At 35.9% G+C, this 16,771-nt stretch overlaps 2 protein-coding genes across 4 annotated transcripts in view; one reads left to right on the top strand and one right to left on the bottom strand.

The window, feature by feature from the left end:
* The window catches only part of Pka-R1 (protein kinase, cAMP-dependent, regulatory subunit type 1), a 311,550-nt gene that overhangs the window by 124,929 nt on the left and 169,850 nt on the right, over positions 1–16,771 (bottom strand). The gene's annotated exons all lie outside the window — the stretch shown is intronic.
* Positions 8,050–16,675, top strand: LOC145680309 (uncharacterized). Its single transcript, XM_081750676.1, has 2 exons — positions 8,050–8,271; positions 15,750–16,675. The coding sequence occupies exons 1-2, from the start codon at positions 8,121–8,123 to the stop codon at positions 16,655–16,657; spliced, it is 1,059 nt and encodes a 352-aa protein (XP_081606802.1). The 5' UTR covers positions 8,050–8,120; the 3' UTR covers positions 16,658–16,675.

Genomic DNA, 16,771 nt, shown 5'->3' with positions numbered 1-16,771 from the left:
CTCATGTATAATAGGTTTGTCTGTACAGGGAATGTTTTTTCGACATTGCCTTGAAATGATGAATTTCACTGTGGCGGAGTGCAAGACCATAATGAAGATTTTTTTTGTCTGTACATGGCTCTTTTTTGTCTGTACGTGCTCATGGCATGTACACGTCTCTTGATATTCACGCCAGCTCTCGGAATTTCTGGTGACAACGACCGCTGACAATAATATCCAAGAATAGACTTGTTAATTTACCGGAGGGCAAGAATTAACATTGAAACAGAAAGCACGACAACTGCCAGCAGTATTTTGACAAGATGCTTTGTAACTAAAGAATAGTGTTCGATTGGAATTTAGTGTCTCTTTATCGATGCTATGTGAAATCCGAAGCACATTAGCTTCAACCGGAATCAAACGTGCATTGTTTGCGTCTGTTTAAAAATAAATGCAACGTTTATTCCCTTTCTCATTCCAGATATAAAGAGGCAAATCAAGCAGTGAGAAGAATGCTCTACACCTTCAACCTGGAAGTTTCGCAAAGTTCCCTGGGATTTTTTTTTTTTTTTCGGTGAGCAGGGTAGAAATTATCCTCGGGCAGCAGATTATTTATCGTTTGGATATAGACTGCCTTTTACAGTACAGCAACATCAGACAAACTTCTCGCCGTTATGGTTTGTTCTCTAACGGAACAATGCACCACTGCACCGATCCACAACTATGATAAACTTTTACAAGATAAGAACATCCAAATTATTTCTCATTCATTCTACTCACCTGATTTTAGGCCCCGCCCTTCGTGACTTCACGGGGGGCACTGGCTCAGTGTTGGAGCGCTCATCTCTTGTGACAATGATTCCTCGTCCAAATCTTGGTCAAGTGAGTTTGTGCTGGACAACATTGTGTAGGTTAGGTTTTCTCGGGATTCTCCTATTTCCCCTGACATTCTCACTCCATTAATTCTTTATAATCGTTCACATTTTTTAGTCATCCACCTCATATAGCCCGCAGTGGATAGGTGCAGGGACGCAAAATTAAAACCTTTCATTTAATTTTTCCTTTGTGATTTTCTGATCATTTGATTCATTACAGGGCCTTGAGGATTCATTACAGGGAAAAGAGTTGCGTTCTGAAGTATCCACGGTAGTCACTGTCTAGTGTGTAAAACATTTCCTTAAAATCACTTGTCAGACTACTTTAGTTAAGCAAAATGACGCAATGGAGTGAAGACATCAAGAATTATGTTGACATGAAAAGAAAAGGAAATCTTTGGGTTTTATGTCACACGATTATGTCGTGTAAGCTAAAGGAGACTGTGATGATGAGAAATGAATGAAATGGTGAAATGAAGAAAGCGCGAGGAAACGGGAGAACCCTGAGAAAACTCACGCACACAGTGCTTGTCCACCACAAAGCCCACTTGATGTGAGCTGGGATCCAACTACGGACGCCACACACCATAGGTGAACGCTCTGCCACTGATCATTATTTTGAAAAAAAAAAGGATAGAAAAACATCAATCGAAAAAAATGAGAGAGATCGGAAAATGACATGTAATTTTAGTACACATCTCATACATTAAAATACATTACCTATTTTCTATATATTAAAATGCTAGATTTATATGTTTGCGGTTGAGGAAAGTTTATATGTTTGTGGCCAATCCTCTCGACAATGAGATCTCGAAAACCACACGTGCTAGAAACATGCCGTCTTCGCTGGTCGATTTCAAATTTTGTGCAGATTTGTCAGTTTTCATTCAAATTTTCAAAGAACTCGTCTTGATTTTTCTAATTTACATTTCAGGAGTCGTTTTGACCCCATTAGTTTAATATTGCCACTAAGACGTTAAGGCTGATATCCTTTTGAAAGGCAACCTGTAAAGGAGCTACGTATAGCGGGCTGATGGACATTTCAGGCGCTTTGCTTTAAATTGAATGACAAAACCTATTGAAAGTTGGTAACTTCGAAGCCTCGTGGATCCACAATGAGGCGTACTTGGGTATGGAATTATAAGAAAAAAATTGCATTTGGTATCATCTATTACTTATCCAAGTTCGCCACAAACTCACCTCAACATTCCATATATTAAAATACTACATTTATATGTTTGTCTATAGCAATTCAAACTCCCTTTGAGAGTTTTCCTGTCCTTTACTTTTGTCCGTAAAGGGACTTGCACAGATATAGTGAGAAGTGGGAAGGAGATTCATGTTCATATTAGAACTGTATGATGTGTAAATACTGCAATATTAATTAATTTGACTAGGAAAACAACTTACAACCGTGAATCTGTAAGTCTGCTCGTGGCCTTGGAGTGTGTTATAAACAGCAATAAATAAAAGTATAATGATATATAAACCGCAACGTACTACTTCATTTTGAGAACGCCTGAGATAAATAAAAATATGAAAGCTTGGCACATGACATATGATTAACGATACCTCATTACTTCCATCTGCAAGACAACTGTGTTAGAGGCGGCACCATTTTCGCTGATTCTTTTTATAGAGACAGCAGGCTAAATTTAATGTACGAACAAAATATCAAGAGTTTTAAAGAATTTCGCTGTATACTAGAAGTGGACAGACCTTGACTCAAAAGTCGGAACAAGTATTTTGTCATAATTGTATCAATCAACAATACAAATTGTATATTGCAAGTAAATGTTATTGCTGAACAATTGTGTAGAACAGCGTTTCCCAACCGGTGTGCCTAGGCACACTGGTGTGCCGCGAATGGACCGGTGGTGTGCCCTGAGGAAATCGAATCAAAATTATTAATTTTATAGCAACCAAATTGCAAGACATAGGGAAAAATTTATATTTTTGTATTTCACATTACTATGAATTTCTACCATGGAAAAAATTACTGTAATTGTAATATATTATTCTACATCTATTACTGTGTAGCAGACAGTATTTCGGCTCGTACACATTTCCACGGTTAGCTGCTATGTTACGCTTCAATTGAGAGTCATACTAACACCGAAAAATGGAAGCACTTGTACGGTACGCGTCAAGTGAACGTTCATAGAACACTCATTCGCACGTGAATGAAGAACAACACTTTGTTCAACAGCTGTGTTTTGACTTCGACGCATCGCAAGCTGTGTGATTGCAATAATATGCACCGGTTTTGGCTAAAACAGCAAAGTTAAAAGTACAATACATTTGTTTGTTCGTTCGTTATTTAGTGATCTTCGTTCTTAGTGAAAGGTTGGATACAGATTTCGAAAAAAAAAAACGTATTTTTAAAAATTTGAGTTCTATATTTCATTGCAATTGTTTTCTATTTTAAAATTATAATAAAAAATAAGCATAATGAATTAGCATAGGGGAAAACCAGTGATCGAGCTTTCATCTCTGTGAGAAGATGATCAGTAATCACAGATAAAAAATTACCATTTTATTTTAGATTAGCAAATAATAATAATAATAATAATAATAATAATAATAATAATAATAATAATAATAATAATAATAATAATAATAATAATAATAATAATAATAATGAGTGTGCCGCGAGAATTCAAGATACACCCATAGTGTGCCGCAAGTTGAAAAAGGTTGGGAAACGCTGGTGTAGAAAAATCAAATGGTCAGTGTTAAAGAATAAATTATAGGTCTACATCGAGAGAGCACCACAGAGCATTAATTTCCCACGATTTGCCTTACAGCCTACTGAGACGGGTGATAAAAGCGAATATCAACTAACTGAATAAGGCAAAGGTACGGAGAGAAAACGAAAATATCATACAAAACCTACGAATACAATGTTTCCAACCATATGCTCACACGCCCCAGTATCGAACTTACGACTTCGTACTAGAGATAGTTTGCTGTTATCACTGAGCCATCATACTCTATTCTGACATTTGTCATTTAAAAAAAAGGGTCACCATGGCTCAATGATAGAGTACCCACCTTCAGTGCCAGAGATCCTTGGTTCGATCCCAAATCACATCAGTTTGTGATGGACATCACGTCCGTGTGTTTTCTTGGAGATCCCTCTTTCCTTCCTGTTGCATTTTCATTCCATCACTTTTTAAAAAAGATATTCCCCTATATTAATTATCCGTCCGCTTTAGCGTACACGATAGAAATGTTGAACGTCAAATCAAAATTTTTCACTCATTTTGTCAAAGCGGATTAGGATTAGGAATTAGATTTCTGGGCTTTCGGCATCTATGGCCATGTTAGCCCGTTACGTATGAGGGATGACGTCCCAGGGCTATCCAGCGCACTATCCAGGGAAAGGGAAGAAAGAAAGCAGTCTGGGACCTGTATGTTAGGTACCATCCCGACATTTGCCTGGTGTGAATTAGGAAAATCTCACTCAGGATGGCTGGACTGAAAAAGTTTTTACTCTTTCTCAACCGAGTATCCCCACCGGGAATCGAAGCTGGGACCGCTCACACCAAAAACGAGAGCGTTAGCGACTACGCTAGGCGGGGCCACAAAAAATACAGAAGCAAGATGTCTGAATCTGAAAGGTTGTTTACTAACTTTTCCGCAAATTATTATTATTATTGCTTTGTAAATACCATAATAACAACAAACAATTTATCAATTTTGGAGAGTGGGGGATACAGTGGCTTTGCAGTTGCTACCTTTAGGTAGGCCTAAAGCGAGACACTTATGAAACATACGCAATCACCAATTTCTCATGCCCAAATCTATACATGAAACAATTTATTTAAAATAATAGGGAAATACATATAGTCATAAGAATGAAAATTTCAACCACAAAGACACGAAACAAAAAATTCGTAGCGTCAGCTTGTTGGCTGATAGTTGAACGGAAGTTACGAATCATTGAACCGGTACAAAAAAAATAACACAAGCGGTGATTTCAGTTTCCAAAACGAAAACTTTTGGCAATAGAACCATATCAATATCTCGCGGTCATGGGAATAGTACACATCGTGGGTCGAAATTTACAGATATCACCTGCATACTTTGGACGAGTTATGAATAATTTGGCGTTCCTCTTACTGTAGGTATAATTCGCGATACTGACATTTTTTTTTTCTAAAATTCGGGATGTCCCGCCTAATTTGGGATACGTGGCAGACCTAGGTGGCTCAGTGGTAGAGTGTTCACGTCTGGCGCGTGGAGTACCTTAGTCTCACATTTCATCAGCATCGTTTCCCTCAGCCTCGGTGCATAATCACGGGACACTGAACTCAATAAATACACTGGGAAATGAATCATTTCTTACAAAATCCTATTAAATGAACTACCATTTGCTTTCAAGGGTTTTTAAGTAGTGAAGGAATTTTGAGTTGGGTTGAGTCGATTTTGAGTTTAACGTCCCTTGCAGGAACGAGACTAACACGGGACCTCCTGATTAACGTGGCATCCGAACCACATGAGCTTCCGCCAGGAATCCAACCCGGGTCTCCCACACCAAAAGCGCCTACGCAAACCACTTAGCCACGAAGGAGCTCTGGAGGAATTTTGAAATACGCAACAAGTACGACATCATGAGCGTACGGCATGCTCATTTCTCCGACCATATACGGCAAAATGTGCAAACAGTTAACAGTTTATTTAACATGACTTTGTACGTACTATCCGACTCGCTTTCTAAATTTTTGACGTTCCTCACTGCTTTTGTAAAGTATTCACTAAAACTCAAAAACGTCTTCACTTGGGGATCACAGTGAAGACCTTTACGAAAGAGTAATAATGGCATCTCATTCGATGAACAAGTATTATCTAACTTAAGTCTTAGCATACTTGAACAAAAGAAAATCAGAATATTAGCAACGTATTTTAAAACTGATACTGAACTGTACACCTATGATACTTAAAACTTTAATATGGAGTTAATGTATTTCTTTTCTTTGCACATTCACTAAATAGTAAAATTCTGTGGATGTGCTGCTTCTTATTATTAAATAAAAGCATATCGCGAGAAGTACAACGCATTTTTTTATCTGCTGAACATATACTTTAAATTTAGTTATTGGAGGCGAGACAGTACGGTGGGGAATGAACTGTAACGTGAGGCTTCAATTTGCATGATGGTCTGCACACTCACCAACTGGTCATGGTTCGGAGCCCACGTTAATACTAGGTCATATCTTTCATAGCCTCGGAGCCGCATAACGACGTAAAACTTCATTCGTCATACACGCATTTGTTATATATGGTACGTCGTACGCATACTCGTATACGTCCTTCGCAGTTGAGACGATAAAAAATATGGGATTAATATGAGCTTACTATTTAGTTATCGAAGGAATACGGTTCTCCCATGGACTAAATAAAAAATAAAAATTACTACTGTGGGCTGAATTTACATATTTAAACGGCATCGGAAGTGTTATTGTTAATCTCAGCGACCCCGAAACTACGGATTCGACACTAATATCAGTCATTTTTGATCATTTTTAAATATCTCCTCCTCCCCTAAGTTGCACCGTCAAAGTGAAATGATAAAAATCATCCCAGGCCCGAAACAGTTTAGATATTTAGTATGCAATTTACTGCTTTTCCTTGTTTTAAAAAGCCACTACTGGAATTCACTATCTTCGGAAATATGAAAACAATTTCTTGCTATCTACCAGCTGTAACAAGGCGCGAAATATCTGGGTGCCAGATCGACATCGGCAACCAAATATTTTAGCTTGGTTGGTTGGTGCGAGTTTAGTAACCTTTCAGAAGCAAGGCTACATGAGAGGTGGACCTACTGCCAAACGCGGGATCCAAACTACATGAGCTCCCGACAGGAATTGAACCTGGATACTTTACTTTGGCGTAGACATTTGACCTTTACTTTGTCTGCCTTCCAATAGTGAAGAAAAATGGCGACCAATTGGAAAATACTTTTTTTTTTTTTTTTTTTTTTTTTTTTTTTAGACGCCTCAACTAATCTAGAAAACTAGATCTCTCGTTTTTAACGGGATTGTCTCTTCATTCAGGAAGTCGTCCGGTGTCCCGAGAAAACAAAAAGCCGATCCAGGATACAATGAAGGGAGGGGTTAAACCATAGTTTGCCGCTTTATTCAGTGTAAAGAAAGTAGGATTGAAGTCAATTTTATTTTGTGTATACCTGAGCGTGAAGGGGGGCTATAGCGCTCTCCTTGGATCCGCGCCTGTATGTATCAGGAGCGCCAAAGAAAATTTTCTAGGGGTGCTCATCTTCATCATTGCTATATTATGTCTGGTATTTAATATACGTGGTTTGCTATATTATGTATACATTTCCCTGATCCAGGGGGCAGGCCCCTACCCTCTCTTCGGGCGACCTTATATATCAGTCCCTTTTTGGTTGGTAGTTACATAGTATACTAGCAATTTCTTGAATGAACTTTTAGTTTTCTAGAGGAAAGGCAAACCGTCTGCAAGAAATTCTCATAAAAAAAAAATAGACATTCATAACCCCTGATCCCGTTAAATGTTAAAAGAAATGGAATAATGTTACATAAATAAAAATCTTACTATTTTGAAACACCAGAGATTTCTTCCTCATTGGCATAAGTGTCATAACAATACTTAGGTAGATCGACAAATTATGCCAGTTACTTTTTTTTTCTAAATCTGTTCACCCTAAACTAATCTATAAGTGGGACTATAAAATTAAACTCAAATTTTCTTTATACAACAAACCGCAAATCATTGCAGATTTTCACTTTTAAGAGTAGCCACTAGTAATAAAAGGCATTGCTAACTTATTTTAAAAAATCAATGTCAATTACTTTGTTTCACAACGGACTTCAAACTTCTGCTAATAATAAACTATATCTCAAGAGAGACACGTTGCATAATAGTACTTTCAAAGTAACAGTTTCTACAAAACCCGAATTCTGCTATTGATTTTTTTAAAGTTATTTTCAACATCGTAAATTAACGACAATCTCTAAAGCGTTAACTTGCAATATGGATAAAACGAAGAAATAATGAATAGACCAACTGCAAGAAAAAACGTCCACTAGCGACTTTTATTTTGTAAGGTGAAAGTAATTTTTTTTTCAGCTACGGTGAAGTAATCTGCAGACCTCCGTAGTTCTCGCGCCTTGATGTAGTTTCTCCTACTGCTACTAGATGGCAGGACCTACCGCATATCGTAGCACCTTGAGCTAGAAACGAAATGATGCATTTCGTGCAGAACGGGCGTATGTCGACAAGATGGCGGAATTACAGTCAGTCAGTGACGAAAGTAATCAGCAACTTAAAGGCCCTATACCAAAGGACAGAAAGGAACGGAAGAAATTACGTAATTCTGGACAGGAGTATGTGTCTCGAACAGGAAAGGTTGTGCCCGCCAAAGTTATCCCAGGTGAGAATGAGTCACATGTGTTTCTAGATCAAACTTCTATTGGCTGCTTACATCATAAAACTAAGACTACTTGCATTAAAGTGCAACTCGTCTTCTGGTAGTTTATGTTTATTTCTTAAGCGTCCGAACGCACAATGAAAAACACTGTTACTACAATATAAATATAAATTTTATCGTTCTGAGATAGCTTTCATTCATTAATTATTGTTTTTTCCTGCCATGTCATGTCACAATATGGAAATCAATATTGCGTAACGCTCCTCGCAAAAGTGATTATTTCATTGCTTCACGGTACAAATTCTACTCTTTAACATACCGTAGTCTTTAAAACTTACAATATTAATCACACACACGAATACATGCAAAAGGATAAAATCTATACAATAATTATTTACATGAGAAAAGTGTTCGCACTAGTAACAAATTACCAAAAATAGGTCGTGGTTGTCTACAAACGTATTAGTCATCCCCACAAGGGTTGACGGGAACACTAGGTGCTAGGTACATTATTTTATCAACTCTCATTGAAATTTGGCTTGAAAATGTGTACCGTAATACTACAACAGAAAACTATTAACTCTGTTCCACAGTAATTTAATTATTTACCCTGTCACCAATACCGAGTCGGTTGAGTGAAATGATTTTTCACGCTATGTAATCTTACTGGTTCTGCGTTATGGGCATATTATGTGTGTGTAAAATATGGTAGGCCCATCTCAATATGTTTACGTGAGTAATAATACCCAAGCTTGCGATGAAATACATAACAAGAAAATATTCCCTAAATTCACTTTCCCATAATAACTTTACCTACTCTTTTTCGACAATAATATTTTTAAAAAAGAAAACCGAACGCCTATCTCTCGAAAGCACTTGCTGTCATTCATATATTGAGTGTTTCAATTATGGAGCGGTCTCTTATTTGGTATGCCATGAAAGTTCCTGGTGAGTAAAACAGTGCCCATCTGATTTCTCAGTTCTTTCCCACCAATTTTTGGGGGGGCACGGTGGCACTGGTAACAGTGCTCACCTCTGGTACCAAGAGTCCCTAGCTCGATTCTAGGCCAAGTGTGTTTGTGGTGAAACACATGTGTTTTTTTTTTTTCGTGGTTCGCCCGTCTTCTATCACATTATAATTCCACCGCCTCTTGGATCATCGACTTTCATTATTATATGTATAGTGGATAAACTCTGTGCGTGGGTTTTATCGGAGTTCTCCCGTTTCCTCCCACTTTCATTCCACCATTTCATTCATTTTTTATCATCACTGTGCTTTAGGCTAGTCGGCAAAAGCATGAGATATAAAAATTCAATCTGTCTCTTTTAACGTAAAGAGCAGAACTGTAGTACGTAAAACTTTAATTTCATTTTACTTTTTCCTATCAATTCTTCTATCATTGTTCACCCGCATTCGTCAATCTCCCTTGGCTTACAGGGAATAACCACAAAACAATGATTTCCATTTTTTTCATTTATATGTAAATCTATCAAACAGTGGAGTATTTTGTTTTTGCTCTATCCTGATGTTCTTAGCAACAAAATATGCGACTTATTACTTGAAAATGAACGCTTTATGAAACTGCCAGAACTGGTGTGGTAGTCTTGTAATCAAGTTTTCGTCGAGACGAAATGTGGTGGGGAACGGCCTTTATTGTGAGGGCTGGTCTTGCATGATGGTCTATGCACCTGCCAATTCAAGTACTGGTTGTGTTTCGGAGCCTAATGTTAATAGTATTACCTGTCCTTCATAACCTCATAAGAACGTAAATAAAAGTGATCAATAAATGGATAACAAAAGGACGTTCCGTACGTGAGAATCTACCAAATTTAAGTCTGAAATGCTTTCTATTCCGCTTAGTTATACCGTAAAACTCCCTTTAACTGGTTACTCATGGATTTTCCAATAAATAAATAAATAAATAAAGAGCATCAGCTTAAAGATTTTCAATTCTGAGAGTGTAAACTACAAAACTAACTTCAACACGCACATAACGTATACTGTCTTAAGTATTTTGTCCGTAAGTAGGTTCTAGCCCGTTTACCTAAGTAGCTAGGCAAGGTCTCAGTCAGCACAGCAGGGGCAAAAAGCCAGTTTCTCTCCTGGTTAAACAAATTATTATATAAGGAGAGTTGGGAACCAGAAAGCTCGAATAAAGGATAGATTGACAATTGGGATTCGGGATACAAGAACTATCGCTACCATACGTATCTATTAATGTTCCTTGGTGCACAGCACTCGGTCGCGTAGTGATATCACGACGCTGGATCCTTCGTAGTCCATATAAATATGTTAAAAAAAAAAAAAAAAAAAAAAAAAAAAAAACGCGCACTTAATGAAATGTATTAACTGCAACACGAAACTTTCTATTTGAGTTAAAGTATAATTTCACATTCATAACTGGTTATTCTATAGTATAGAATTAAATTGACACTCTTTTCAAACCATGATTGGTGAAAATGGACCAGATGGAAATAAGTAACTACATCCTGGCACTACTTTTTTTTTTTTTTTTTTAATTTCCTTGCTTTCTTCTAATCAGCCATGACCTGATAAACTGAGGACAATTTAATCTTTCGGAAAGGAATTTAATTTCCGTTTCGATTTCTTTGGTAACACAATTCATGTGCTACTATTGTAATAATGTAATTAGTAACGATTTTCCCGGCTGTGAATAACGTTAGATAGATTTGTTCTATGAATTTTCTCTGATTCTTCTTATTAATAAAAATTAGTCAAATGTTAAAAAAAAAAATAAAAAATAAATAAAACCCAACTTTGGTGACCAAAGCTCGGGAACCAATGATATGCACAAGAAACTATTTCACACGCATACTAAGCAAATCGAGGTCTATTTCAATGCCAAATTTGGTCAAGATCGTATAACTTCTGTACATCGTCTTTCCTTGGGGTTGCCGGAACCATTACTCCAACTGTCTTATTGGTGGAGGCGAGATAGTGTGTTGGGAAACGGCTGATATTGTATATTTGCATGACAGTCTGCGTACTCGCCTACTGTATCAGATTCAAGTCTTGGTAGTCGTTCGGAGCCTACATCAATAATAATTATCCTTCACTGAGTGATTCATTTGTGTTCAGCAGCGAAATTGTATGAGACATGGACCTATAGTTTTAACGTGGAATTAGACTCTCATTGGGAATCGAACCCGAGTCTTTCGCCCCAAAGGTGCATACGCTATCCGCAGGCACGAGGGAACTTATCTTTCATAATCTGGGTGTTGCATAAGAACGTAAACCATAACTTTTTTTTTTTTTTACGAATTAGATGAAAGATGAAAACACTACAAACAGGAAAGGTTTCATAAATTAGACAGCCTTATAATTGAACAAAATATGTCTTTAGAAAACAAAACCAATAATAATAATAATAATAATAATAATAATAATAATAATAATAATAATAATAATAATAATAATAATAAAGTAATGAACTTTCTATGTTTAGAAATAAAATGGAAAGTTCAATTGAAATATTTACTTTTTTTTTAACATTTCACGACTACGAACAAAGGCTAAGGAAGATGGCAATGATTATAAACGAAATGGTGGAAGAAAATGGAAGAACGCCAAGAATACCTACACACTGTATTTGTCCACCACAAAACCAACGTGGCGCGAGCAGTGATCGAAACCAGGTCCCAAGCACCAGAGTCATTGAGGCCCTTGTTTCCACATTTTCCTGTCTATACTTCTCCCACTAACTGAACAAGTGTTAGAATCCGTATCTTTGCTAGTGTAATAAATCAGAGACATAGTGAACTACATTTTGGAATTGCCGGAGAAATCTCAATAAGTTATACTGAATCATTGAAACACACAGATAAACAGGTAAAGGAATAACATCAGCATGTCCATTTAAAGTATTAATTTTATAATACTGATATTTAAGAGTGGTTTTGCTCTATTTCATTTAAAACTAGACTAATTACTACACGCTAACGATGCTGTTAAAATTCGAATAATTCTACATAGCAACGAAACTACTACCTCGAAAAATTAACTAATTGCAGGAAATCAAGGAAAAATTATTTGAATAATCATTTTAATAATGTGTGCTGCTCATTCGAACAGTTTCAGCAATACTAACTTTATGAGCTCCGATCCTGGAGAAAGATGGGGGGGGGGGGAGCCGGTCCCTCCCACGATCTGGATATCTAACAACACATATACGTGAATTCCCCCGTCAAGTTATACAGAAATCTACATCGCTGTTCATAATAATGTGCTTTAACATTTGTGTGTGTGTTATGAACAGTTTCACTTATATAACAAATACATAAATAAAACATTACAGTACAGGAATTTAACAACATATTTTTTACTACAAAAATTAACTTGTTACTCGGTATATAGAAACAGTAATATTCTCATCATTGTTAATACCTGAATATCTTTCGTAAATACAGATTCGTACTATAATACTACTGGCGTTCATGAGCTTAGGAAATTCTGCAGTCGTCAACAAACATTGGTATATACACATCAGGAGCGTCGGGTTCTGAAAATCAATAGGTGTGTTGTCCACAGTCGGGGTCCTGGGGTATACCCCCATGTTTAGCGGGGTTCCGGTTCTTGACCCGAAAATTAATATAATCCATATAATGCAACAAACTAAAATGTAACGTTTGTCTTTGGTTCAAAAAGTATTATAACTCCTCCGCTGTATAAAAATCGACTACCAGTATCATTTAAGAAATATGCGAGATACCATAATTTTCCTCTTGTTCTTTCTTCGCTCTCTTTTGTGTAGCTCGAACACAGGAGTATCCTCGGGTGTCGGCACCCCTGATACATAACCTATCTGTTTTTCGAACGAATTGAGCAATGGTCAGGTTAAGCACGTCGTATTGCCGCCAGTATTTGCCCATTGACTGTTTGAACGGGCCAATGAGAGAGCAGATAGGAAGATGAATTGTGTATATATACTTGTGTAATTTTTTGTATCACTCAGTGTACGTCTGATGAGGATCTTGGCTAGAAGATCGAAACGTCACGTGTAAATGTGTTTTTATATTAAATAAGTGCAGTCTTGTTCAGCAGTGTGTTTATGTTTATTTTTCTGATTTTATTCGCAAGACGTTGACTATGATTGTGTGTCAGGATGTACAGCTTACCGTGGGATCTAAACCACACGAGCTACCACCGGAAGTTGAACCCGGCTCTCTGCTCCAAAAGTTGATATTTGCTTCTAGTCCCCAGTCGCAAATCGAACAGATATTTTTAAGTGAAGTACAAGGGCTAATATTGAAGGTTTTTTGGCATTACACTACAAAAGATGTTTTCCTTACATTTGCTACTTACATTAACAGAGCTCCAAGCAAAGTACTACGGAAAACATTCAATTACATGAGTACACATTTATCAATTCCAAATTTGCACTGACACGCACGTTTCTAAAATCCTTTTCGGCAGCAACTAATTTGATACATATTCCTTAGGAACAGTTACTTCGAAAGTAGAATATTCTTCACAAAACTTGTATTTTAGGTGCTTCTGTAAATTACTGAGAAAGTTTATGACAGCAAATAATTGTAATTTCTTCTGAAGTTCACAAAAGTATTATGAACGGACATATCCTTTAGAACGGGTTAAAATAAAAGAGGAATAGAAAAGAAAAACATACAATAAATATAAGTACTGACTTCCTTTCATCTCCTATTTTTTTATATATATATATATACTATGAGGCGAAGATGATGTATTTTGAAAATGCAGTAAGATCACAAGGCAAAATACGGAACTATATGCTTCTTATTTACTTTCGCAGTAAAAATCAGAGCCATCGAACGATGAGTTTACACTTCATTACATCTTGTTCTTGGTTTCATTCTTATATTTTGTATGATTTATAAAAAAAAAAAAAAAAAAAAAAAAGCACGACGGAGATTTCTTTTTTCTCCATTGACGATAATTCAACCAATTTTTCCAGAGCAATCGCTTTGCAACACGGGAATTGCGGTTCGAGTTTCCGTCAATTGGATGACCAGCTTTTTCTATATTGTTACAATTGTGTTAAGTCGGAGATTCTGATAGAACAAAGATAACTATCTAACCACTATAGATATAAATTCAAACACAAATTTATGTTTATTTTTATTTACTTCTGAGCAGTGTAAAAGGAACGAAATATTTCCGAGAACCCTTTGTTTCTGAATATTCACACTGGAGTCTATTTGAAGAATACAGTTCGGAGGCCATACCGGTCTTCTTGTTTAAGGATTTGAATTACTACTAATTGTAATTTTATATAACTTCCATACCTATCGTATTCTTGGTTAATGGTATACATACCTGATGATCATGATTTTAGTTTGTATAACATGTTTCAAACTTCAAAATACGTCATCTTCCGTCACGCACTATGTATAGTCGTTAAAAATACATGGTTGAAAGTTCTTTCCTAATTTGAATAGTTTAGACAAATCCATATATACTAGTACATTTAAAAGAAAGTTAAACTATTTGAGATTTGGTTTCATACAAAGCACAACATTATATATCAATTTTAAAATATAAATCCTTCAAGTCCAATTTACTTCCTCAATCAGCCTTAATTTTATATTAGCCAACTTAACAGTATTAATCGGGCCAAAAATAACATAGTAATAAGAGTTATTTGGACCAAATTACGTAGAAAGGAATTTATGACTTATAAACTATTGAAGATTTTTTTGAAGTACGGTATATTTGTCGAAATAGTTTCTTGCTGTAGCCGTGATGATTTCTAAACAAGAGAAGTACTTTGTTGCATTCGAAATTATACGGTAGCATTTTATAATTTCTTTATTGTTTAATTTATCTTTTGAGAGATGAAAGTATAATGTGTAGGGAAAGAGATTACACTGTATTCCTATTTTTACAAGAGATTTAAGTATACCTCAAGTTTTTCAATTGTGCTTTAGAAAGAAATGAATCTGACTTTTTAAAACTATGTATACGCACAATGAAGCAATCTCTTAACAACAAAAATCGGTGTAAACGAATGACCGGATAACATCAAAAAGTTAAGACGACTAACTTTCTTAAATGTCAATACTTGTAATTTTTACCTGGCAACACCACTTTTATTTGATTGCATGGTATGCCATTACAACTACAATCAAGGAACAATTTTTAGGAGACATACCAATTAATAGTTATTTCTTTAATAGTTATAAAATATACATTTCTCGTTGTCTAATAGGTCCATATAACTTCCATACCTATCGTATTCTTGGCTAATAAAGGTACTATATGTAGTTTTAAAATATTGAACTGACTAATGAAGAAAACTAGTCTTGAAAGTATGTATCCTATACCTTTTATTGTGCGAACAGTCAATTAATCAATACCATTTCCATTAACAATAATAGGAAAGCACTTCTGACCATGTTTACATATACTGATACATTAATATAATAATAATAATAATAATAATAATAGTAACACAGTAATTATTTATTTATTATTTTTTTTTCAGACGAACTCTGCCAATGTCCGCTAAAATGCAATGACAAAGTGTCCAAAGAAGCCAGAGAAGCGCTATTTCAATATTTCTACGCATTAGGTGATTATTCTTTACAGAACAGTTATCTCAAGGAATATATATGGTTAAAACCTGTCAGACGACGCTATCTAACTCACCAACGAATTCCTGGGATTAGTCGCCGCCAGCTTAGTTGTAAATACTTTATACCCATTTCTAATAAGAATGAGGAAATACAAACTTTACAACCTGGTAACTCGAAAGATGTGAACGTCGTTGACGTTTGCCAAAAAGCTTTCTTAAATACGTATGCGATAAGTGAGAAAAGACTCAGAACTCTTAGAGCAAAAATAAAAGTGTTTCTCAAGTATCCTAGTGCGAATATTCAAACAATGGACTTACGAGGTAAGCATATCTCAAAGTATCCTAAAAAAGTTTCAGACGTTGCCACACCTTCTAACGAACTGGAAAATCATAACGATGAAGATGCTTCGCAATCAACCATGGAATCTAGTAATGTGATTATAAAAGAAGAACTAGATTTAGAGGAGTTCGAGGAAGACAACAAATATCAATCTATTTCAGCTACAGAGTTAAAATATAGTCAGTGTTTAAGTGCGTCACGAACACAACCCAAAGAGGAAGAACCAACAATATCTAGTGCGAGTAACTCCGTACCTCGTACAACGTCCCGTAGCTCAAAAATAAATGACTCTAAAATCAATGACTCTCTTCTGTATAATGATATTCGTGCATACCAACAATTATTTGCTATGCAACAATTTCAGTGTCCACCAGAACTTCTTTGGAAAACTAACTTAGAGATAGAAAAGGCTGTAGTAACTGTGTCAACGTTCTTTCAAAATCAATTGTGGAAACCTGAATATATAATTAGGAAATAAATAGGAATGTGCAAATAATTATGCAGTTCTATATTTTAATTCAAATTCACCTCGTGATTAAATATTGTTATTAATAATTGAAATTGCAGTCTCACTCGTCTCATAATTGCTTGA

This window comes from Thermobia domestica, chromosome 3 (genome assembly GCF_964235325.1).
Source record: "Thermobia domestica chromosome 3, izTheDome1.hap1.1, whole genome shotgun sequence".
Taxonomy (NCBI): Eukaryota; Metazoa; Arthropoda; class Insecta; order Zygentoma; family Lepismatidae; genus Thermobia; species Thermobia domestica.
Note: the sequence above shows the minus strand (reverse complement) of the source record. Positions and strands in the feature narration are given on the sequence as shown.

Coding starts and splice junctions, on each gene's coding strand:
- LOC145680309 (XM_081750676.1), top strand. CDS start 8,121: ATGGCGGAATTACAGTCAGTCAGTGACGAAAGTAATCAGCAACTTAAA. Junction 8,272..15,749: donor GCCCGCCAAAGTTATCCCAG/GTGAGAATGAGT, acceptor TTTTTTTTTCAG/ACGAACTCTGCCAATGTCCG.